General features: G+C 42.2%; 1 protein-coding gene and 1 long non-coding RNA gene across 4 annotated transcripts; one reads left to right on the top strand and one right to left on the bottom strand.

Moving 5' to 3' along the window:
• The first annotated feature begins 105 nt into the window (after window positions 1–105).
• On the top strand, window positions 106–4,394 carry LOC142817687 (uncharacterized). Its single transcript, XR_012895307.1, has 2 exons — window positions 106–212; window positions 4,194–4,394. It is a non-coding gene; the product is annotated as an uncharacterized LOC142817687 (long non-coding RNA).
• ArgRS-m (arginyl-tRNA synthetase, mitochondrial) lies at window positions 1,845–22,869 on the bottom strand. Of its 3 annotated transcripts, none has more exons than XM_075894987.1 (17): window positions 22,716–22,869; window positions 22,574–22,665; window positions 22,376–22,481; window positions 21,719–21,787; window positions 20,650–20,869; window positions 19,861–19,937; window positions 18,191–18,275; window positions 18,046–18,119; window positions 17,206–17,312; window positions 15,379–15,456; window positions 12,889–12,949; window positions 11,048–11,255; window positions 10,454–10,637; window positions 8,526–8,621; window positions 5,443–5,517; window positions 3,930–3,993; window positions 1,845–1,967 (listed from the first exon to the last, which is right to left on the bottom strand). In XM_075894987.1, exons 1-17 carry the CDS (start codon window positions 22,749–22,751, stop codon window positions 1,881–1,883), a joined length of 1,719 nt encoding a protein of 572 aa, XP_075751102.1. In that variant the 5' UTR covers window positions 22,752–22,869; the 3' UTR covers window positions 1,845–1,880. The 3 variants fall into 3 exon arrangements, with proteins under 3 accessions (XP_075751102.1, XP_075751104.1, XP_075751103.1); XM_075894989.1 differs by having other exon boundaries at window positions 20,650–20,857; XM_075894988.1 differs by having other exon boundaries at window positions 22,376–22,475.
• Between the last annotated feature and the right edge of the window lie 346 nt (window positions 22,870–23,215).

The raw sequence follows: 23,215 nt of genomic DNA, 5'->3' as shown, positions 1-23,215 counted from the left end.
CCGTTCACGTCACCACATGACGTCACTACAGCCTCATGGTCTGCGCTGACCAATGGTGGTGTTCACAGTCGCCTGTGCAACGTTTTGCTTGCTCAGGCCGCAAGTCGCAAACACGGCGAACAACACAAAACAAGAGTGCTTACCGAAGTATCTGGCCACCAACTCCACGCCGCAATAAATGCACAAGTGCGATGAGGTTTGAGGCGCACCAGGTAAGTGCGAGCTGAAGCACAAAGTACCGCAACTCACCGACAGAAAGGGCGCCACAATTTGAAAACCAAAACAAGGCGACCAGGTTCTGGCTTCGCGGATGTCAACCGCACATACGCGCTCAGCGAAATTATTTCAACAACTGTTATGCTCGTCGGCTACGTGGCTCGGGGAAAGCAAATATGATCTCGAGAAACGGTTGTTGCTTCGGCCAGAAGCGCGCCCGATGCCCGCACGAAATTTTTAGCTTCGATCAATACATCCACAAAGCATCTGCGGAGCTGCACACAAGCGATACGCGTTCTTTCGCAGGCTTTTGCTTGTTGTGTTGTTTGTCTGGCGCAAGGGGCGCTGCGGTGGCGCGCGGTGGACCACGCGCTACATGTTAAGCTTGTGCACCGGGTACTACGAAGGATCGCTACAACATATTCCTCGTGATTCGACATCTTGAACTTGTCCTTGCCGGCGTCCCGCCCTGTAAAGGTCATTTGCGAACAGGATTCCCGATTTTTGACAGAATGCTTACGCAATCAGCAATTAGGACGCAACAGTTAGGGCACACCAAATTGCTTGTACAATTAAGGCTGCCAAAAATAAATTTCTGCCTATTAATTTTCGCCCCGTCATTTCGACTTTTGCAGTAAATAGTGTATACGATGCATAACTAATATACCTCTGGTTAAGACCAATTGATGCTTCATGCATTCGATTTTCGGGGCTGGATAGCACAATCCATGAATTCATACATTCTAGTCAAAAATATTAAGAATCAGAAAATGTCTTTGATGACCGCTCTCCAACTTTTTGTCAAAACTGTCCGCGAAGGTGTGTACACAGAATGAGGGGGGGGGGGGGCGAAGCCAGCCCCGTACATTAACATTATAGAGAGGGGGTTTAAAGTCGGCCCAATACGTTATGATAGGAAGAGGTGGTGCTGGGACGAACCTTTGCCCCCCCCCCCCCCTCCTAAGGAGAACCCCCGAGTACACTCATGGGTGTCCATTTTGCATAGCTGCAGTTTGTTGCATCTCATGAATTATAACAGTAATATTTTTGTTGAAAAATTATGGCACTTGCTCTGCATATTAATACTATGAAAGCTTGTTAGCTTTAATGAAGCTGTGCTTTAACAATACTCTAAAAGTGCTAATTGCTTTGTAAGTGTTTATTTTTAGGATTTCTTCATGTGTCCCAAGCACACTGCACAGCACTTACATCACTAAAACTGTCTAAAACTATGCATAGTGTGACTTGTCATCCAGTTGCTGTCCTAGCACATTAGCCAAGCATGCCAGATTTCACAGCAGGGGCAGCCCAGCGGGGGTTTGGAGGTGCAGTAGCCCCTCTCCAACTCTCCCCAAATTCTCTCCCACCTATTCTTTGCGCCCCGCCAAGATGAAACGTAAAACACAATGGATAAGTTCCCCGCCCCTTTCATCAAATTATCTTTTTCACAGAGACAAAAAAGTGTGCTGTAAAAGCTGCGGTAGTCTTCTAACACACGAGCATCCTCGGTGGTTGTTTTAGACATAACAAAAATTCACATGCGTTAGATTCTTTTCATGTTTATGGGAATTTTGTACGTTTCTTTTCGCAATATACACCACAATGAAGTCTCAAAAGTCACACCGAGCTGCCGTGAGTTGAACATGTGAACTTTATTAAAATATCTACATGGCTTTTAGTGGCTCAACACCTAGAAGCCGCATCCCTTGTGCAAGTGTCACTCTTGCAGCGTGGAAAAGTAGAAGCCTCGCCTGCAAGAGAAGTCTGCTATAACCAAGAAGGTGCAAGCACACAATTATTCATATTCCAATATAACAGTGCACTAGACGAGCAGACTGATAGGAAAAGAAATGGCACACACAACTTTTGATATTCAATATTCAATAATGAAGAAGCAGCATGCTTTTTGAGTAGGCAAGTGTATGGTTGATTCCTCTAAAACAGGCTATTTTTACTCCATATCGAAACTACACTCAGACCTCATTATAACAAAGCTGCACCTTACAGCAAAGTAAGTTTGTCACATACAAAAATTCGTTATAAAGATAGACTCCTAGCACTATATTTATTGCAAGACTATTCTTAAATTATTTCAATATAACCAATATTTCGTTACATCCAGCTTCATTATATTGAGCTTTGAGTGCACCTCTGTCGTGCAAATGAATAAACTGTTGTGATTAGTTACTTGTGCAAATATCTAAATGAATAGTGCAGTATTCACTTTGACTCGACTTTAAATTATTTCAATTATGAGGTATTCAAAATGAATGAATAAGTGTATATAATCCGCATGGGACCCATTGTAAAGGTGGTTTCACTGCAGTAGAGCAGCTACGCCGTGAAAGCACCTATCCAAAAGAAGCCCACACTGCCTTAAAGGCCAACTTCTAAGTTGAATGAACATAGTCCCCTCACATCGATTCATCATTTTTCAAGTTTAAAAGCCTGTTATACTGGCGCATATTCTCCAAGTAAACTTTAAAACATACGGTAAATTTTAAAACAACATATTTTGAAGGTTATCACTCACATTTTACCAAAAGTCAGATCTTGCTTCATCGTTTCCACTTCCTTAGTACTATTGAAAACTGGACAAGTTGGTAATAATTCATAGCTGGTCGAGGTAAACAGCGCAAAAGAAAAAGAAGACAGAGCGCTCATCTTGTGTCCTTCCTTTACCCTGTCTTTATTTTTTGCACTGTTTACCTCGACCAGCTATGAATTCCCCTTCTTTTTGAACAACAAAAAGAAGTTTGCACTAATATTAATTTTTAAAATATATTGTTCAGGCTAGATGGGTTAAAAATGCGATATATATACCACTCTACTCAAAATTATTTGAACCAAATCACTATTCACTTTGAATTCGCTTAGAACCTAAACTTCACTATTCACACAAGTCTAGTAATTAGTCATGACAAGAACAACATTTACGTCATCATGTATTTAATTCGACATGCAAAACAGTTTAATATGCCAGTTACGTTGTGATGATACAAATTTGTTAAAATGCAAAAACACAAGGAAGAGTGAAAAATCATCAAACTTTTGGCTGAAAGCAAAAGTGAGAACATCACTATACAGAGTTGGCAGTCATCGAAATTAACCGATACCCTAAGTCCATTCATTACTTACACATGCCACATCATACATTCCTAAGTAAACACCAGTACTCATTATGTTTAAGATAGTATGTAACTATCTGCATAATGTGTGCAATCTGACTAGACACTTCTGACTTGCTAATGGAATTGGGATCCTGTTCAGGAATTTAGACATACAGGACATGCAAGTTGCATCCAAGTGACGGCGTCACAACGGGAACAATTAGGTGAAAGAGACGTGCAAGAAAAGGTGAAACAATGAGGAGTGGCAATACTATAGCAATGCAGGCATTGTGGGGATGCCACTGGGCCTTCCCAAACCACTGCAAAGCAGTCCAACTTTTTGCAAACTGTGTTCTAATATACAGTGTTTGCTTAAACTTTAGCACAGAATACTTTTTCTTTTACCTAATCAGCACGAAAAGTATGATAAGCTTGTGACCCTTTTTACAAAACTGGTAATTTTGTCATGTACACATGCGAGGAAGCCAAGGTTCGTGATGTGCTACTGCAGCTCCATGCTGATTCTAAAACGACAATTCTGTTGTTACAAGCTCTTATTCTGGATACATGAAAGTGCTGTCTAACAGTTGATAGGTGCATCACCTGTGCCAAAGGCAATACTTGATTCTTGACAGGAAGCTCCTTGGCGGCTCGTCCAATGGCATGACTGCACAATAGCAAGAAGGCAACAATAGTTTTTGACGAGGGTCTATGGCTTAGCGCATAAAGAAAATGAACATTACATTTGCATGTAAGTTTGAAAGCCCCACCACAGTGGTACATTGTAGCTGAAAAGAGAGGACAAAGCCTTTCGTGCACCTGTATATACACCATCCTTACTCAAATATAATGCGACTTTTCTTCCAGATTTTTGCAGCCTAAAGTTGACTCTGGCATTACAATCAAATACTAAAATACTGTAGTGGACTGCCACCCATGGAGATGCCGTGCGGCAGGCACGCAGAGAGCCATGTGTGCGGTGAAAGGCAACACTGTGACTGTGCGCGCGGACACAAGCGTGTATCATTTCATGGCCAGCACTTTGCTGGAATAAATGGTTTGAAGTTATGTTGGCTCCTTGTCTCACATCGTGTAGCAATGCTCGGCTATGACAAATACTATTTTTTCTTCCTGGATGCAATGAAAGGTCGCCCGCAACGTTACAATTGTAGTCGCGTTACGATCAAGTGAATACGGTAGTGGAAGAGGTGTAATGTATAAGCACACACGCGACACAGACCTTTTCTGTTATCACAGCAAGTACAAATAAAGAATGTAGGCTCATTCTTCTGTCCTTAGTATGGTCTTAGCGGCCATTAACAAACAAAGGTGAACGAATCAATTTTTTCGCTAGACATGACTATGCGAAGCCAAGGAAAGCATAGGGGGCGTAACTTGTAGTTTTTAGCTGGAGCGTAGCCATCACAAGATAATCAATGGGCATGGAAAAAAAGGACGTGAATGCTGGTGGTGTTCAAGCCCACAACCACTGAATTCGTGATTTGGAATTCCTATATCTAGTAGTTCTCATAAAATTGACAAAAAAAAAAAATAGCCCTGTAACAAAAGCGCTGACTTTGGCCTTCATTTAAGCTGCATCAGAAAAGGTACAGTAGCCCTGTGCTGTAATTGCTACAAATGCAAAAAATAAAAATAAGAAAAAGATCATTGATGTAAAAGATATTATATATGCCTCATCTAAATTATTTTTGCCCGAAATTATACTCAGCTGGGCAATGCAAATCCGTGAAAAGTTATATTTACTACATTAATATAATACAGAGAGATCAAACTTACAAGAATGGCCTGTCAAATTTTTAAAGTGTGTTTTAATGAGGCTCCATTGCAAATATAGTGGATTGTATTCAGACAGCAAAATGTCTAAGCCAGGCAACAATTATTTCCGATATGATTGAAATTGCTGACTGAACTGAAATGCATGCTGCAAACAGACATGGCTGATACCATTAGCTGGAAGAGCTGCAAAATCTAAGTGTTCCTTTGAACTTGCACTGTTGCCCTTAATTTGAGACGTGACAGTTGACTTAGTTCATCCGATGTCATGTTCATCCGCAAAAGAACATTAAGAGACAAAAATACAGAATGGAATACCGACCTAAGGACAAACAGGTACTGCGTCACAATGCAGGGCTCCAGCTGGTGAACTGCACTGCACACCACTTCTTCAAACCTGCAGAAAAGTCATGAGATATTAGAGCTGTGCACGAGTTCAATTATAGAGTCCCAGCCTTCCTGGCCTGCTGACTGCGCCGAAGGTCCACCCAGGCTAGCCCAACGTACAAAAACAAAAGGATGAGCCTGGCACGGTCAGGCCTGACATTATGAACCTTTACTGCAGAGACAAGATGCCGTTTTTTGATAATGGGGCTTATTCAACATATCAAAGTGATACATAAGTAAATGACACATGCCGGTCACTATATGCAACGATTAGAAGTTGTGTCTAGCGATTTCAAGAGAAGTGAAGTACAGCACTCCTGCATTACACGTCTCGCCCAACCGAAGGCCCATTCGCTACTTGCACTGGTTGCTGGAATGACCAACATCTTTTTTGACAGCATAACAAGCTTGCAATATTTAAGCTGTTTGTTATTCGAGAAGTTCAGAACCTCAGAGGTAGAAGAGGGAATTACTCTGAGCATAGATAATCTCAAAGCTCATCTTGTCTGACTTCACCCATTTTCCCCTCACCTTTAAAGCGGCTAAAGAGGTGGGCAGCGGTCGCAGAGAAGGTGCCATGCAGTGAGAAAGAGTTCCGGCACGTATATTTTTCAGGCTTGATTCGGGCTTTTCATCTGGCCCAGCCTGCCCGACGGAAAAGAATGTAGCTGCAGCTCGAGATTAGAAGACGTCGGCCCACCTTAGTCCGGCCTGTGGGCCGGGCTTGGCTCAAAGTTTCAAACTACCCAAAGCTCCTGCCCACTTTTATCAGGTATTTCCAATTAGAACAGTGGTGATGGTGGTGGTACAAGAACCCTACACAATTCTCCAGAATTTTATCACAACGTTAAATGCAACATTGGGTCCCACCCACACAGAGCACTTTTATGGCGCTTTGTGGTATTGCCTTCCTTTGAACCACTCGGCACCAACACTCGTTGTCAATGATGTGATGAAACGGTGAGCTTTGGACATTCCAGAGAACCACGGCACCGCTGAAAGTAGCTGGATTAGCGAGTATACCAATCAACATGCTGCTCTCAGTGATTTTCGCAAGCACATTGCTGTTCGCCTCGAATCTATTAAGACATTGTTAAGCACAGCATGGTCCACAAATTCTTAATTTACACCGATGTTTGCTTTAAATTTGTGACTGGGCACTTTGACAGCAAAGTACTTGTGACCATTTTTCACTGTTTTTGAGAACCATTCTCAAGTTTTTTACAATTTAGACTTAGCAAGAGTGGCTGCATTAGCTGCATGTAACGTCAGAATATGTTACAGTGGTAAGTGCAGCAGGCAATGTGTCCTGCTAGAATTTTAGCGGCCACAGATTACTAATTAGCTGGTTCTTTTTAATTTGCACAGATAATACCAGAAGTGAAAGAAATATACGCTGATCAGGTCTTTTGCAGTACCTTGAATATCTTATCCACCGAAGAAGAAATAAGGCACAAAAGTTATACAAACAGTAGAGCTGTCTGAATAGCAAAACTTTAGATGCGACGTGAATTCGAATATTGAAATGTGAGTGCAAATTTAATTGAATATTTTATGAATATTCCTTCAATACTTCTCGAATGTTTTTCTAATACTTTGAAGCGATATTGCAGAAAAAAATGAAAGTTCGACAAGATTCTTAAGCATATTCTTATGAGATAGCAACATGACAGTGTTTCTTTTGGCTAGGTTGATTTAAGCGATGGTGGGTTGGCGTTACATAGTTGTCTTATCAAGAATGAGGCAATGCAGAAGCCGAATTGTACTGATGTACGTGATTTGGTGAAATCAAAGTGTTGGCCACATTAAAGATTTAAAACAGCATTAATTTAGCTTCCACCTCTGCCAAATCTATCATCTCCATGTTAGAACCAGCATTTTCTCAGTCAATACATTTGAGACCATAGCAGAACCTGGAAGGCAGCTTTGCCACAATATTTGAAGGGGCAAAACTGAAGGGGCTACTGCCAATTGGCGTTGACTGTATGTGTCTTTGGGAAGTTCGAGTGGTTTGAATAATAAAAACTCCAGTGTGAATCGAATCGAATAGCAAAAACTATTTAAAAAATATTCGAAATTTTTAATATTTGTACACCTCTAATAAACAATAATACATCTTATTGCTCTACAGATTCATATTACACACAGCTTTAGAAGGTTTCAGGTTTAATCTATCTGGTCACGTTGTGCGACCCAGGGCAGATGCTGGTCTGAGCACTTCTAGTGCGGTTAGTAGCCCTTTTGGGTCACCTTTGTGTCATGATGCCGCGAGATGCCGGTAAAAGCACTCCATATGGGTCAGGCTTTAGATGCACCTGACGTACAGTCACTATCAGGCTTGCATATACACAGAAGATGCATTTCTAACAGGCTCCATTCAGATATCTGCAGCTGGAAGACTACAGTGAGCAAAGAAGGCACTCTTGTAATCATCTCAAAGATATCTATTGCTAAGCATAATGTGATGTGCACGTGACATTACGAATATATATTTTGGCCACATTGGTTCAACAAACTTTCCTGCAACTTGATTTGCAAAGTCTCTGGTCCCTTCAAAGGACAATGTACTTTGTATTAATCGATTAGGAACTAAGTAGGCACTGAAATTAGTAGATGCCGTCAAAAGCTGTAACATCAAGGCGATTAGTGCCAAAACTTCAAGGTGGCATCACCATCTAAATTTTCCTTTCGCATGTGTTTTTTGCTGACCGAGTGTCTTTTTGCGACAAGCGTTATAATTTTGGTAGTGTAAAAGAGTAATATTTTAATAGGAGAAACACGGTTTTTCTCTTGAGCGTCCCTTTAAAATATTTTCTATGTCACACACCAAAGAAGAAGTTCACCGTCAATATACCAGGTGAACTGCAGGTACCTCGCTACAAGCTGATGCCTTATGTGTAGTAGGCATTGCAGAAAGCACTCTTGTAATGTTTCAACATAGTATGGCCCAAGAAGCTAATGTCTAAAGCATGTATTGCAACCTTGACAAATTCATGGATGAAGAGGTGCAGACCTTACCTGGCTACTTGGACAGCCAGAGCAAGTGCGCAAGGCTCTTGCAAGAGATCCACTGCAACTTCCCTCTCCACGGACAAACCAGCTTTCTCCTCGAGGCTGGAAAAATGGGCGTATTTGTCAGGTTGCTACAGTTGTATAGTACAGCACTTCATGGACTCCATTGAATGTACAGATATATTGCGAAATAATTGGATAGCTTTTAGCTGCTATTACTGCTAATATTACTGCTGATAGCTGCTGCACTTGCATAACGATGCATTGTCACTTTGATTAGACATGTATTAAGTTCAGAAAGGTAACATGCCTTCTCTAATGATGGTTTCCAGCTTTTAAGAGGAAACAAATGTATGGTTTATCAGTAGGGTAGTGCAGATGTTCCACGAATCACATTACAAAGGACCCGGTCTGGCTGCGTAAACTTCCAGGAAGCATACCGTGTGAATTTACAGCCCTTGTGTCAGTCAAATGTGCACACTATCAAACAAGATGCACAGAACTTGCCGGCCCAGCGGATGCTGTGCTACACTGCAAAGAAGCCTTTCACTCAGAATATGGCATCAATCAGCTACCTCATTGTGGGCAGCTTGAGCTATACAAGGGAGAAAGAGAGAGAGAGAAAGGTTATAGTATACCGTAATTACATGGGTACAAGGAGCGAACAATCGACAATGCGCTGACTAGCATAGCATGAACAGTGACTTTTCTCAGCCCAGGAAATTAAACAAGACATTATGATTATTTTTACAATTGCAGAAGTGAATATGGCCCAGTACAGCATGATGTGTGGCTAGGAAGCAGGGCTGTATGCAGAAATTATTTTGAAGAGTGGATGGGGGCTGGGGGCACCTTCTTGATCTAAAGTGGGGGCCAGACAGGCAAATGATAATTTTGCGCTATGTATGCATGCCGAGAAAACTTCGAATGGAGGGGGAAGGGGGGGGCACAGGCCTGGTGTGCCACCCCATTGCTATGCCACTGGCTAGAAAGCTAGGTGTGTCAGTGAGAATCGGCCGGTGCATTCGCTTGGGCATTTGTAATGATAACAAATAGTCTGCTAATGCATTGCTTTTTTTTGTTACCGTATTTATTCAAATGAAATAAAAGAAAGAGGTTTAGTCCCCTGCAATGGTAACAGCAACTACTTTTCATATGAAAGTGATAACAAGAATAGTACAATAAAAGAACAATTTTAACAGGTCGGCAAAATCTAAAGCACTGTTAAAAGAGTAAATGAAGTCTGCAAATATGTAGTCCAAGAGAGATTGAAGCATTTAGCAAAAAAAGTCACAGCACTGCCACAAAGGCGAAGCAATGAACGCGACAGCAACAAATTGGAAGGTCACGTGCAAAATCGAAAGCAGATGAAAACGTGCCCCACATTTCTCACGCACGAAACGTACTCACAGGTACGGATGCACGCGAATGAGCGTCTCAGTTGTTACTTCGCTGTGTCTGAAAAGCACGTGCTTTTCGCAAACGGAGACTGCAATGATTGCAGTGACCTTTGTGCGCCCGATAACAAGAGAATTGTTCCAAAAATGAAGCGGCTTCCCCGCAGCACCTAGCTGCTCAGCAGCTAAGCTTGCAGCATGTTAAAATGCAAAATTGAGAAAATTTCGCTTTTAGGGTTGAGATATCCCCTTTTAAGATTTTCAGTTTGTTTGTATCTACACCTACAAATATATGCATGCACGCGCATAAAGAAGGTTCAGACAGCCCAGTGATAAGGTACTGGCTACACCCTGTAACATGACGAATGCAAGGCAGAAGGCCTGGTGTAAATGGCAATTGAACTACAGTAAATAAAAAGGAAGTAAAACTTGCATAAGCTAGCAGCAACTAGTGAAGACAATGGTTTTGACTTAGGCCTGACATTCCGCAGACGTTCTTCCAGGTTGTAACATGTACTAAACTGTAACATGTCTTACCTGCACAGCCTGGCATGTGCATACTGAAGCGAGATGCCCGAATCGCCGGCTACGTGCAGCGCCTGATGCCAGTCAAAAGTGATGTCCCGGTTTCGCCGACCACGAAGAAAGTTTACCACAACGGCTGCCAGCCCAAGCTGCTCAGCCACAAGTTGGGCAGATGTCTCGTCTTGCACTCGTGTTGCTGCGCAAAACACCATAACGAACCTTTCACTTTGACTTGGCAGTGATTGCCAATCTGCCAAGTGGTTCATGTTGCGGTAAAAAGAAGCACACAATTCTAAAGTGCAAAGGCACAACATTGTATGGCTGTTTCTTGAGCTCTGTTGTTTTGCTCAAACAATCACCTCTTTATTGGAAGCATGAATATATACGAAATCCGGTGTTATTAAGATAAAAATTTTGACAATGCAGTCAGCATTTCGCACATAGAATATGAAGAAAACGAAGGCAAACAGTTTGGTTCAGTAATAATTTAAGCTCACTGGACAGAACTTCATCAAGTGTTATCATTATGTCTCGCAGCAATGCTAACCACAACCTTGCACATAACTGGGCCCCCGTGCCGACTGATCATTTGAAAAAGCTACCTACTGGGTGCCTGATCCATGGAATGACGTGCACGATGCACAGCTTCATTCAGCAAGTCGTCCAGCAACATTCCCTCACCAACCCCTTTGCGACTGCTGACGCCCCGTATGCGACCAAAAGACACATGCTGCACTCGGTCAGACCACTCTACACCCAGCTGCTTCAGCACAAGTGCCAGCCGTCGGAAGTGCTCTGCCTGCGAGCGATCCACCTGCACACACAATCCATCATGAGGACACACACTAGCAACCAATTACATGAAATCTTCGCAAGCTTCAAAAGGCAGTTATTTTACAATAGAAGCTGTTATGAGATTACAACAGTTAATTTTGGTGAATTAGTCGTCTGCCATCACTGCCGGTGTCCCTAACTGCTACTGTGCGCAATGAGAAAAAAAAAATCCTCGATAAAGCAAAGCTTGAACCTGGGCACTCCCTATGGCAGTCGAGTATTCTGCCATAGATTCATGCCAATACTAGAAACTCTTTTGCAAAAAGACCTCACGCACGCATCATGTCGAATTCAGTGTCACATTAGCAGATATAATACTTTGCAGTAGAGGAGTAAAATATCACCAGGTGTCACACAATCCGAATTGCGTAACGAGTTGGTGGCTTAAAGCCGTCATCCACTTCACGAAATCCTTCATCGTCATCACCGATAGTGTCAAAGAGTATCAAGCAATTGCAGATAATGCCTTAGAGGATGCATCGCTTCTTCACAGAATGATGATCAATGGCATTGTGGGTGTTCCCTTACTTTAAAAAATTATGATAACTTACGATGTGTTGGGTACTGTAACTCATAACTGTTTTTGATGTAGCCACCTCAAGAAAGTTCACAAGAGGCTCTAGAAAGGCCACTTCTCCAGCCTTCGCTATAACTGTGCTGGGTGCTCCACGCAAGTCTGGGATTTTCAGAAGTTCGTGGATCCGTTGTGTCTATGGCTAAGTTTAAATTCAGCAAGCCTGGATTCCCAGCCTGTAAATCGAGCAGCAGTCTCCACTAAAGTGTACAGCTACAATACTACGTCCGAGGCATAACGAGGACATATTAATCTTGAGTTGTATATAACAACATTGGTCTTTTATTGAGACAAGCATTTGTACTAACAGGGCAGCCACCTTCGTGCTATCAGCACCACTGGTGTTGTCAAGCTGTGTCACCGATAGCCTATGCACAGCTCACAGATGTAGTGTTAAAGACAGTGCTCTGTCTACTGCCGTCAAAACGAGAGTTGCACGTGCATAATGTAAACACAGTTGCTTTCCTGCTGAGCTCCTGTGAGTATTAGCTCGTCTAAGCAGTACATGCCAAGTTTATGTAATGTAATATGTAACTGATTACTGACTGACGAGTTACTTTTGTTAACCTATTATGTTCTACCTACCCTGCATGGACTTCATGGCGTCCGCAGTATGTATTAAATAAAACAAATTTTTCTTCAGTCTCATTTCACCCACAATTGATGTTTCACATCTGCAGGGCCACTGGCAGTGTCACACAAATGGTGGTAGCTGCAAGGGCACAGCTCTTCTAGTCCAGCGAGAATCGCCTTGAGTGAAGTGGCACAATATAGCTTTTTTAACACTAAACAAAGCATTCAATGTACGAAACAATGACTTACAAGCCAAAGCTGCCAACCACATTTAGTGCTCCTATCACACTGCCACACCAGTTTTTCAACACATACTGAAACCTTTACTCATATTGCGTACACCATCAGGTGTAGGTTTAGAAGTAAATTGCGAATGTCCTACTGCTTGGTGTTGCTCACAGTCCACCGAACACTGAGCCCATATGGTATGCATACAAGAATCCTCACAGCATTCCCAGGTACTTACCACATAATAAGCCCAGTCAAAGTTGTACCTCTCCTTTCTTTCTAAGGCAGCCACCACATCCCTGGATAAAAAAAATACAAGCACTGTATGATGCTATCTCATGACTAATGGAAGAAGTACATGCAAGAATTTTCAAGAATGCTTGAAAAATGCTTGAGACTGCATTTATGAATCCCTGTACCACAAAAGTGTGGAAGAAGCAGAAGCAACAGCGCAATTAAAGTTAAGATAAAAACAAGCAGTACAGTAGTTATACAATTTTATTGCCATACTAAACCATGGCATGTCTCAATAGAACCTTCTTTTTTTTTCTTTTATTTATGATATGATATAGTATAATGATCCAAAGCAACGTCCATGCTGTAAGAAACCGGGGTTCTATTTTAACACAACTCAACTCGGTTTCTGTAATGCCCACTTAGATCCAAGTACACGTGCATTCTTGCATTTCAGTTCCACTAAAGGATTTCAAAGACGGCTTTACTGAGCCGCAGCCTCTAAAAACATTTCGACACTACATTCTTCGAGTGGCATTTAAATAAAGGCAGCAACTATTTAGCGACAGAATGCCGTGGCCCTCAACACTCGCGGACCTTGACTGCCTTCTTTCTATCAAGACTTGTGTAAGAGACTGCAGATGCTTTACGCTCAAGGAAAAATGTCTGAAAAGAATGGATGCTAAAGGTGGGCCACTGGTTACAAGAAGGGTGCAGAATTTTAGCTTTTTAGATGCGGAGCATCTTATACTCGCGCCTTGTAGTGCGCCGTCCGCACCGCTTCTCAAACATTCGACAGCTGACGCGCGCGCATGCGCCGTCGCGCCGTCGCCCACTCTTCCACCATCTGTGCATCCCTTCCTCCTCTACACACCGCGCGCGCTTCACTCCTCCACCATCTGTGCACCCTTCCTCCTCTACACACCGCGTTCGACATCTACGATTCTCCTGATTCTCCAGTGGACGCGCATGTGGCGTCGCGCTTCGAGAACATTCAACAGCTGACAGTGCATGCGCCGTCGTGCTGTATATATACTCAAGGTCGGCGCTCGCTCGCTCAGTTGCCGCTCGTCGGTTGGTTTGTACGGCGCGTCGACGTCCAAGGTCGCGGTGAAATGAATTCCAACGAATCCACGAACACAATGATCGACGTCCCTTCGACCAGCGCCGCCCTTTCGCATACGTGTGTACGTGTTCACTCATTTAACACCCCCTCCTACAACCACGTTAACCAATTTAGCCATCGACCCAAGTAAGTCGCAATTTAACACCCCATTTCACAACCACGTTAACCAATTTAGCCATCGACCCAAGTAAGTCGCACTTTAACACCCCGTTAACCAATTATATGGTCCGCATCCTCCTCAGTGTTCCCCCGAGGGAAGCTGCGGACAATTTTTTTTTTATTGTAGGTTCCCCGAAACAATCATTATGCATTGTTTTGATGTAACACCATGTTGTAAAAGATCATGCAAAATTCATCGGAAATTCAATGTCCAGGACTGCCGTGCATTAACTGATCACAGAAGCCACAATAAGTACTGCTGTTCCTGACATCAACTGGGTTCATGCTTTCCCTCACAATCTAACTTACTCATCTGTTTCTACTCTTACCTGCCCACAGTGCAGTCCTTTGAAATAGTCTCTGCTGATGTTTATATGCAGAACACAACTTTAAAGCTGTTATAAAAGGGTTTGTTATAAATAATTTCATAATGCTGAGGTTGCTAAGCGCTACAGGAGGTTTATTTTACATATTTTCAGCTGGGTTAGGGAGCTGAGGGTCTTTTGTCCTTCGTTGTGCGAATGGCTCTTGTCTCTGCTCAGGCGCCGAGTGTCCTGCGCCGGTCATTTTTTCGACCTCTCTCGTTCTTGTTAACTACACTGCTTGAGTGAGCAAGGGGCAGTACGAGCCTGTCCATCATCTCGTTTCCAGAACATACACACAGGTATTTTAACCACCAAACTTTTTCTGGGGGGAACGCAAGTGTCGGCCAGAGACCCCACAACAGTTCGGGTGAGAGAAAAGACATAATAACTTGACTGCGATGTTGCACAGCATGAATAACAAAGGCTAATGCATAACTCTAACAATATTCATAAGACAACATTAGGTTACATCGCTGTTACAAGACCATACATGCTTACTATACTGATGTGAACAGCTTTTAACTTCTAACATGTTTTGCAAGTACAATAAAGATTGTCGTAGCAAAGCCTTGTTAGAACATAAAGTATAGAAAGAACAAGCAAGTGTTTACCTGCTTATGTGCACTGAATGAGCAAGTGCTTTGTAAAAGGCCAACGCAGAAAATGAGAGAGGATATTTTAATGTGGTCATTTTCTCGCACAACATCAAGTATGCTTTCAACTACTATAGTTTTGACAGTGAGATTGAATTGAAACAGAGTTTGGCAGATATGTGGCAATGAATATGAAGTAAAAACCTATTCAAGCACCAAACCCTCAAAGGCAATGATCAATTATCACACACCTGGTCAGATAAAGGCTCGCTCCAGAACTCTTTGCAAGCGGGACAAACTCGTCACAACCAATGCCCAGGACGCCATCTCTGCAAGTTGCATTAAGAGCAGCTGATGACAAAAAGTTGGGTTTAAGCGCTGTGTCACACGCTCCCCCTATTATAACATCGTAACTCTGGCATTAGCTCCACGCTACTAATCGTAATGCCAGCAAAGCGGCTGCTGCCGATACGATATGCAAATATTATTATATGCACGTAAAGTAACTAGCCAAATCACAATGCATCGGACATCACTACAGAGGCTTTCGCTATGAACAATGAGAGTTCGCAGGACATAAACGCATAAAAAGTGCAGACAACATGAAAGCAGATTAAAATTTGGATGCATGCTGTTGCAGTTTTTGTCTCCAAAAAAAAAAAAGACACAATCTTTTTATGAAGGCAAAAGTGCTGTGGGCCCCTGTGCTCAGAATTGGGTGCACGTTAAAGAACCCCCAGGAGATCGACATTTCCGAAGCCTTCCACTACGGCGTCTATCATAATCCTATGGTGTTTCGGGATGTCAAAGCCCACATATCAATCAAATCAAGAAGACAAAAACTTCACAAGTATGCCTCTTGATTAAGTCTCTAACAAAGACAATTACATAATGAAAGAGTGTACAGCAAGGCTGCACAAGTAGCCAGCATCATGTCATTCATTGTAGCGTTGCCTTTTGTCACATGCGTGCCCCGCCACGGTGGCCTAGTGGCTAAGGTACTCGGATGCTGACCCGCAGGTCGCGGGTTCGAATCCTGGCTGCGGCGGCTGCATTTTCGATGGAGGCAAAAATGTTATAAACCCGTGTGCTCAAACTTGGGTGCACGTAAATCCCAGGTGGTCAAAATTTCTGGATCCCTCCACTACGGCGTCTCTCATAGGTATATAGTGGTTTTGGGGTTAAACAATATATCAACCAATCATTTTGACACATGCACGAATACTTTATAATTATATACCTTGGAGAATTCTTATTCCGTAACTTTGATTCGTTACTATTGAAGCAGTAAATTATCTCACACGACATAATCAATCTCAAGCTGTTTTTACTTCTCATGAGACCAAGTATAAGTTGTTAAGAATGGTTCCTGGTAAGAACAGCCAAAGAATGAGCTGTAGGTTCAACAACAGTGCCCATTTTTTTTTTTTTCGGTACCATTACACGAGCTGATTCTGACCGACTGCTTCATCTAGCTCGAGAATGAAAGGATATTGTCGGAGCTCATTTCTTTGTTTTGGTACAGCCTTGGGGTTTTCATTGAACTTGTTTGATGTTCATTAAGGATGTATCTTCTAACTTACTGTAGATAGTGGCACACATTTCACAAACAGTAGGCAGCTTTAATTTAGTTGGATACATCGCAGAGGAGAAAAGCAGTGATCAATTGAGTGACTCGAACATAAATTATTCAGCTTGTCAAGTGAAGAAGACAACGAGCCTCCTTATGGACTCAGTTTGTCACTGAAAAGTGAGGAGAAAGCTAACAGTGGCACACCTAGTGACTTCAATGCCAAAAGGTTGTACTAATCAGAAGTTGAAGTGAGGGAAGTGAGGTGGGCAAGAAGCAACATGTATGTCTACGTTAATTATCATTTTAGCATCTTTTGGCATAAACATGGTCATCTTGGGACAAAGTTCTGCATAACAGCTTCTTAGCATGGAGGGAGTTGACAAACAATACATCCACTGCGAAATATGTAAGTCATAAAGACAGCGTAGTAAAAGTAATAGGCACATCACTATTTCCCACTCATCTATATTATGGATACTTAAATATAATTAACAGATGAACAAACCCTCGAGAAGCGAGCCTGTTTTCTGAGTGCAGCCTGTCCAATAGTTGAAGAGCAGCATGGCTATGCCTGGATTCTGAATCCAGCACATCGAAGGAGACACCCAAGCGCTGCATTGTGATATCATAGAAAGTACAATCAAGGAAAATCATGGTGAGATGAAAACAGTGAAATGTGCTTGCAAGTAACCACATTTTACATGCATACAACCGTTTTTAATCAGTAGCAATATAATAGAACTATAGCCAGTTTACCAGCTAAGAGCAAACTGCTCAAATCAAACTACACTTGCCTGCACTCTGTCTCCACTTAAAGAAAAAGGTACCTGCTGATATGCTTCCAGAAAGGGAGATAGTGGAACACTTCACTCTGTAAAGGGGCCACAAACTTTTCTGCTGATGATTGTTATGCCAGAAATGCTTTGAACACGTGGCTTTCACTACAGTTAAAATAATTTTATCTACTTCCTTGCAAGCTATCATCACATGAGCCAACAAATAATTCACGTAACTAAATATCAACTTAATCGGTCACTATTTGATAAACATGCATTCCTCCTTTCACAAAAAGTGTACAGAAACAAAGGATTGCAAGATAGAACTGATTTTTTTTGTCACTGCATACACATGTAATTTAAAATTAAAAACAGGCTGTTCATACCTGGTACTGCATACTTTTCGCCACACATGTAAATTTCAGTTTGTATACCAAATAAACTCAATCTCTTCGATGATGTTGTCATTCGTATATTGTTGTATAAACATGTTCAGCTGCTCATAACAAAATTACAATGTTTCACGGCTCCTCTGCACCAGAATCTGACCACAGCAAACACCTCTTCACCTTGTACTGCTGGTCATAGCTGTCCAAGCTAAGCTGTCGCCATTTCTGCCACTGATCAAGCACCTCAGGTTGACCTGCAGATCACGCATCACAAAAGGTTAACGAGCCTTTGGTCCTCACTGTTATGAACTCTGGAAACACATACCAGCTTCAAGGTTGGCAAAATGCTCAAGAGCTTCAGCACGAAATCCAGGGTTCTTCTCTGCTTCTGCATTGGCAGCAACATAGACCTAGTCAGCCATGAAATAAAATAAATTCAGCCAGTACCGACTCAGACTGTCATTTGAATGTATGAGAAATCGTCACTGAATGAAGACTGAATAAAAGCCGTGATAACATTACTTAACACTAGTTGTAATTTAGCCAAGCTAGTGCAACATTTGCTGACATGCACAATTACTGAGCAACCACCAGTGATTATATAGTCATAGTTAGTTAAAAGAACACACAATTAGCTCATTCTAACCAGTTCCAGTAGTTTCTTAGTAACTATGTAGGAGAGAAAACAACTACACACGGTTGACAAATCCTGGGAGGATACGCTAAGATATTCTCTTGCATATGAAAACTCATATTTTCGAATGTATGGCAAACCCAATTTGAAAGCTAGAATCTTCAGGCTAGTAACATCACTTTCTGTACTTCCAACGGTTTATACTGCATTAAGCTAATGACTCAATCATCATTTGTAGGTTTGCCTATATTTTTGTACTGATTAGATAAAAACCAGCTGTGGTATAGTCATATAAACTTCAAAGAAATAATTTGAAATGAATTTCATCACAATCAAGCTAGTAGTTTGCTGAAAAAAGCTCGTGAGAGTGTTTTCAAAAAGGTGGAAAAATACTGTCCCATTGTCTCATGAAGGCACCACCTCGCGATTGCATTAACAGCTATTTGGAATAAAGTGGCCTAAGAAGGTGTCACTGCTGAGTATGACTTCTCAAGATGTGAGAAGGAAAGTTGTGTGGACGTCATTTCAGCAGATCACCCGTACTTGCGTCTCTCGTGAGCCTTCATAGCACTGTGGTCGATTCCTGCAAAGCTAACTTACCCGCATGCACAAACCATTTTTGTTCATATTTCTGTCCTTGTTTTTGTCGTCTTAACTTGCTAGTACACCAGCTGTCCCTGAATATGTGCAAACTTTTCAAGAGGTGCACGATATAAAGAAAAAAATTCCACGCACCAACATGCGCAAGGGCCCTCAGAGATGAGCGGGGAAACTTGGCAGTTCCAATGCATTCATCAGTCAAGTTATTGTGCAAGTTTACGAAAACACGTGATGACTGAAAACTAAAGTCTCCTCTTTAAAAAATAAAAAAAGGAAATTCTACGGCATTTTGATTGGTAAGTTCTACGAATCTGAACAAGAGGAAAATTCAGAATCTAAAAATATTTACCGAAATCCAACACCATTATAACACTACATTCACCCTTTGAAAATATGGTAAAAGAATTTTCCTTGAGATTACTAAGACTTCGGCAAGATATGAGTAACTTAGTGTTGCGGTATAACTAAAACAGCTGATGTGGGTGAAAAGTTTTTCTGCACATGGAAAAGTGGGACTAATATGTACTGTTGCACAAAGGCTCGTATCTGAGACTGTAAACATTAGTAGCTCATTCAAATGCATACCATGTCCAGAACTATTTTCTGCTAACAAAACAGAACAGGACAAGACTCTACATCCCAATCCTGCTCTTTTGGACAAATTCACAACCACAGTAATAACAATCAAACCTTGTAAATGCAAATACTGTTCGGGATATGTAGACACAAAGCAAAAAATGACCTTTCCAGAGAACACTTACTGAAAGAAGGTGTTTGAGTGGATCCTTAACGAGCTCCTCATTACTGCCATATTTGCTGAAACCGGCTATTAGAAGACCTGCAAAAGTGGGAACAGGACAGGGCTAGGAAACATGTAGTATACCCAGGACTCGCACAGATAAACCTGGTCTTCATATAGATTACTGACTGCTACAACACTTGTGTCCTGTGTCACAATACTGTTTTCTTGAGCTAAAGCAACACATCAAAAGGGTAGAAGTATTACTTATGCATGAAAAAAAGGCATTCCTTGAAAGTACCCCAGAAAGAAGAATGTGACCGAGTGAATACAGTCATGTCAAGAAAGCAAACTGAGGGCACAACACATCCCACAGACTACATACCTTTATGTCCACAAAATTATGGCCTTTACTCGTTTAAGTGACCTCCCCTTTTCTGAGCTAGCCAGTAACATTGCATACTTTGTAATTTTATCGCACTACCTATTCAGCTGCAATCTGCAATTTCAATAACGTTCCCTTAGCACATACAGTATTTCGACATTTTAACAGACCACTAGTTACCTGCACTATGATCATCCCCAGCCCACTTTTTTTCTTAATACTAATTAGCCCATTATGCACCCATGTTTCCTCCGATGTTCATAATTCCAGTCATAACATTACAGTCCTTTCAATCCCTTGTTTCACGATTCTCTCATCCTTACCAAGTTTCTTCGTTTTGTTCACCAGGTTTCATTCTTATGATACAACACTTGTAGAACTGTCTTTGTAACGTTTCATCCCGCACCGAAATCGAACAGCACACACCGCACTGGGTGCCCCAGTCTCCGAGGTAGTTGAGACGAGTGACATGGTGCCCAGCAAAGCTCAAAAGGTTGCAGAGACTGTGGCCAAGCACAGTGGAGCGCAAGTGGCCGACGTGGAATGGCTTGGCCACATTGGGAGAGCTGAAGTCCACCACAAAGCACAGAGAAGGCACGAGGCACGGTGGGCAGCCAGCTTTGGAGAGAGATTCCTGCACCGTAAGCTGCAGGTTCACATCGCACGAAGATGAGCATGCCATATCGTGCTTGGACATCAAAACTATGCAAATGGAGCTGACAATATAAAGAGACAGGGCAACTGAAAACTCACCACTACATTCGTTCAACAAGTATGTGGCACACCTGGAGATGAACATAATGCTTGAGAATGTCTAAAATGTCAATATCGTTGTACACACCAAGACTTTAGTAACAGAGAAATTAAGGTAATAAATGTATGAGAAGATTTGTGTTACCAGTGGGACATTCCAGAACACGAGCCCTGTGATGTAATAGAGCCTCAGTAGAATTAACCACAAGTACTGAAACTACCATGACAAAAACAAATATCTCATTGCATATGCATTAAACCAAAAATTTAAATGTGATCCATGCAAAAAAAAAAAGAACTCGACAGTACCCTTGAGAACGACACCAGTTCCGTAATTGCCATGCTTTATCCTACTAAATAACCTTGCACCGAAGCATTGGCAATCAGGCAGTGCAGGCGTGGCATATACTACATCAAAAAGCCACTCTCACAAACAGGCAGTTTGAATTGCGATGCCGGTATGGGGAAAAATAAAACATTATTTTATTTCAAGCTAAGCATTCTCAGGCATGAAAAATGCACTACATTGTTTCTGAAATTTTTTTTTTTCAACAATCCACATTGCTTTAATATTTGCCTTTAGTGTCTCTTTAAATGCCACAGTATTTGCCTACCAAAGTAGTTAACTATCAGCTCTTATGAAGTTCACAAATACGGATACAAACACATAAGCAGTAGGGGGGTTTCTCAGCAGCAATACGTTGCCGAGGGGTCTGCAATATGTGGGTAAGTGCCCACTCACCTGGAGAAAGGTGGCACGGTCAAGGTGCAGGGACAGCTCTCCTGCCTCAGACACAAAAGCCTTGGATAGCTGCCAAAAAAAAAAAAACCACGCGAATATATATTTCAAGCCGAGATAGCCACACGGGCTGTCTTTCTCAATTCTAGTGGCTTCAATTCACATTGGGTATGCCTCACGCTCGGACTCGAATAGCCAGTGGACAACATGGTAACTGGAGTCCTGACTACATCATTTGCTGGTCATCTGCTTCGAGTTCATGAAAGCTGCAAACGGGCCCCATATGATAGCCTCCAAGTCAAGGTAGCAGAGTTATTCCTTTGCGTATGTGTGAAAATGTGAACATTCATGTCTCGTGGTTTCGAAAACTCTTCGAACACTCATCATAGTCATATCAAAATAACTGTGATGACCCGTTGATTGCGTCAACTACTTGTCTAGTAGAGACCGTTCGCTTCGCAAAAGATGTGTGAATTTAGAGGACCATTAGCCTTTTTTTTTTTTTTCTTATGACAGCCACCGCGACTAGCTTTTGCGAACAGCAATTTTGGTACTCGTATCTTATATCCGAAACTAGTGTGTTCGCTTAAACGCGTATATTCGGTTAAGACAATGTCAGCAACACAGCAGCGAACTAGTCGAATGCAAGCACAGGCTTACCACATTTTCCAAGTCTGTTTTAAGTGATCCTCTAAGCTCTTCTGCGCCGATTCCAAGCGCCCCGCCAAGTTCCGATTCAGAAATGGCCAGGAACGGCGCGCTGCAGCTTCAATTAAACAGATAGTCGCATATTAGAAAAAAAAAACAATATCAACTTGATCTACTATTCCAGCTAACTACTGCACGTTGGACGCCTACCTCTTGTCCGTCTTCAATTTCACGAGCGGCAGGAAGCGATGGGCGGAGGGCTCATCGCGACACCTCGCCAGGCGTGTCGCCGTCTGGCATATCTGCGAGATTGCGTTAGCAGACGACCTCGGAACAACTGCGCCATAAATACCTGTTCTACAATCTTGCGCCGAAGGGCCGACACCATATTTGCACCTAAGTGAAAAGTAGGCGATCACAACACAAGTTTCGCGTGTTTACATCGCGATCTCGCCAGAAAAAAGCACATGGCTTGATGACAATGCCGATGATGTCCGATGCGGCTACTGCGCGTTAACATGGCACGTAGACAAACCAGAACCCGTTGTAACATATACCCACCAGCAGCTTTTGCGAGACAAATTCAACAAGTAACTTGCAATATTAAAAAGAATTATCTTGAACGTGCGCTTACCTCCATAATCTTGAATCACGTCGCGACTTCTGTGCTCTGCTTCGAAATGCACTTTGGCTTCAGAGATCGGTAAGAGTTTGAAAAGCGAAACCGTTTGTTTGCTTCGGCATGATTGGCAAGAATCGCGCTTTCCTGTGCAATGAAGCCTTCTCCTAATCTTCTCTGTGAATAAGCATATTTCTCCACGTCTGATCCAACACTTTTTGGTGAATCCGGTG

This window comes from Rhipicephalus microplus, chromosome 5, assembly GCF_043290135.1.
Source record: "Rhipicephalus microplus isolate Deutch F79 chromosome 5, USDA_Rmic, whole genome shotgun sequence".
Taxonomy (NCBI): domain Eukaryota; kingdom Metazoa; phylum Arthropoda; class Arachnida; order Ixodida; family Ixodidae; genus Rhipicephalus; species Rhipicephalus microplus.
Note: the sequence above shows the minus strand (reverse complement) of the source record. Positions and strands in the feature narration are given on the sequence as shown.

What these genes read in the sequence shown, in the direction of transcription:
- ArgRS-m (XM_075894987.1), bottom strand. Translation starts at nt 22,751, where the DNA reads ATGGTGTCGGCCCTTCGGCGCAAGATTGTAGAACAG. An exon ending in TTGACTGGGCTTATTATGTG is followed by an intron (nt 11,256 to 12,888) that starts GTAAGTACCTGG and finishes TTGTGTGTGCAG; the next exon opens with GTGGATCGCTCGCAGGCAGA. An exon ending in TTCCATGGATCAGGCACCCA is followed by an intron (nt 10,638 to 11,047) that starts GTAGGTAGCTTT and finishes TGTTTTGCGCAG; the next exon opens with CAACACGAGTGCAAGACGAG.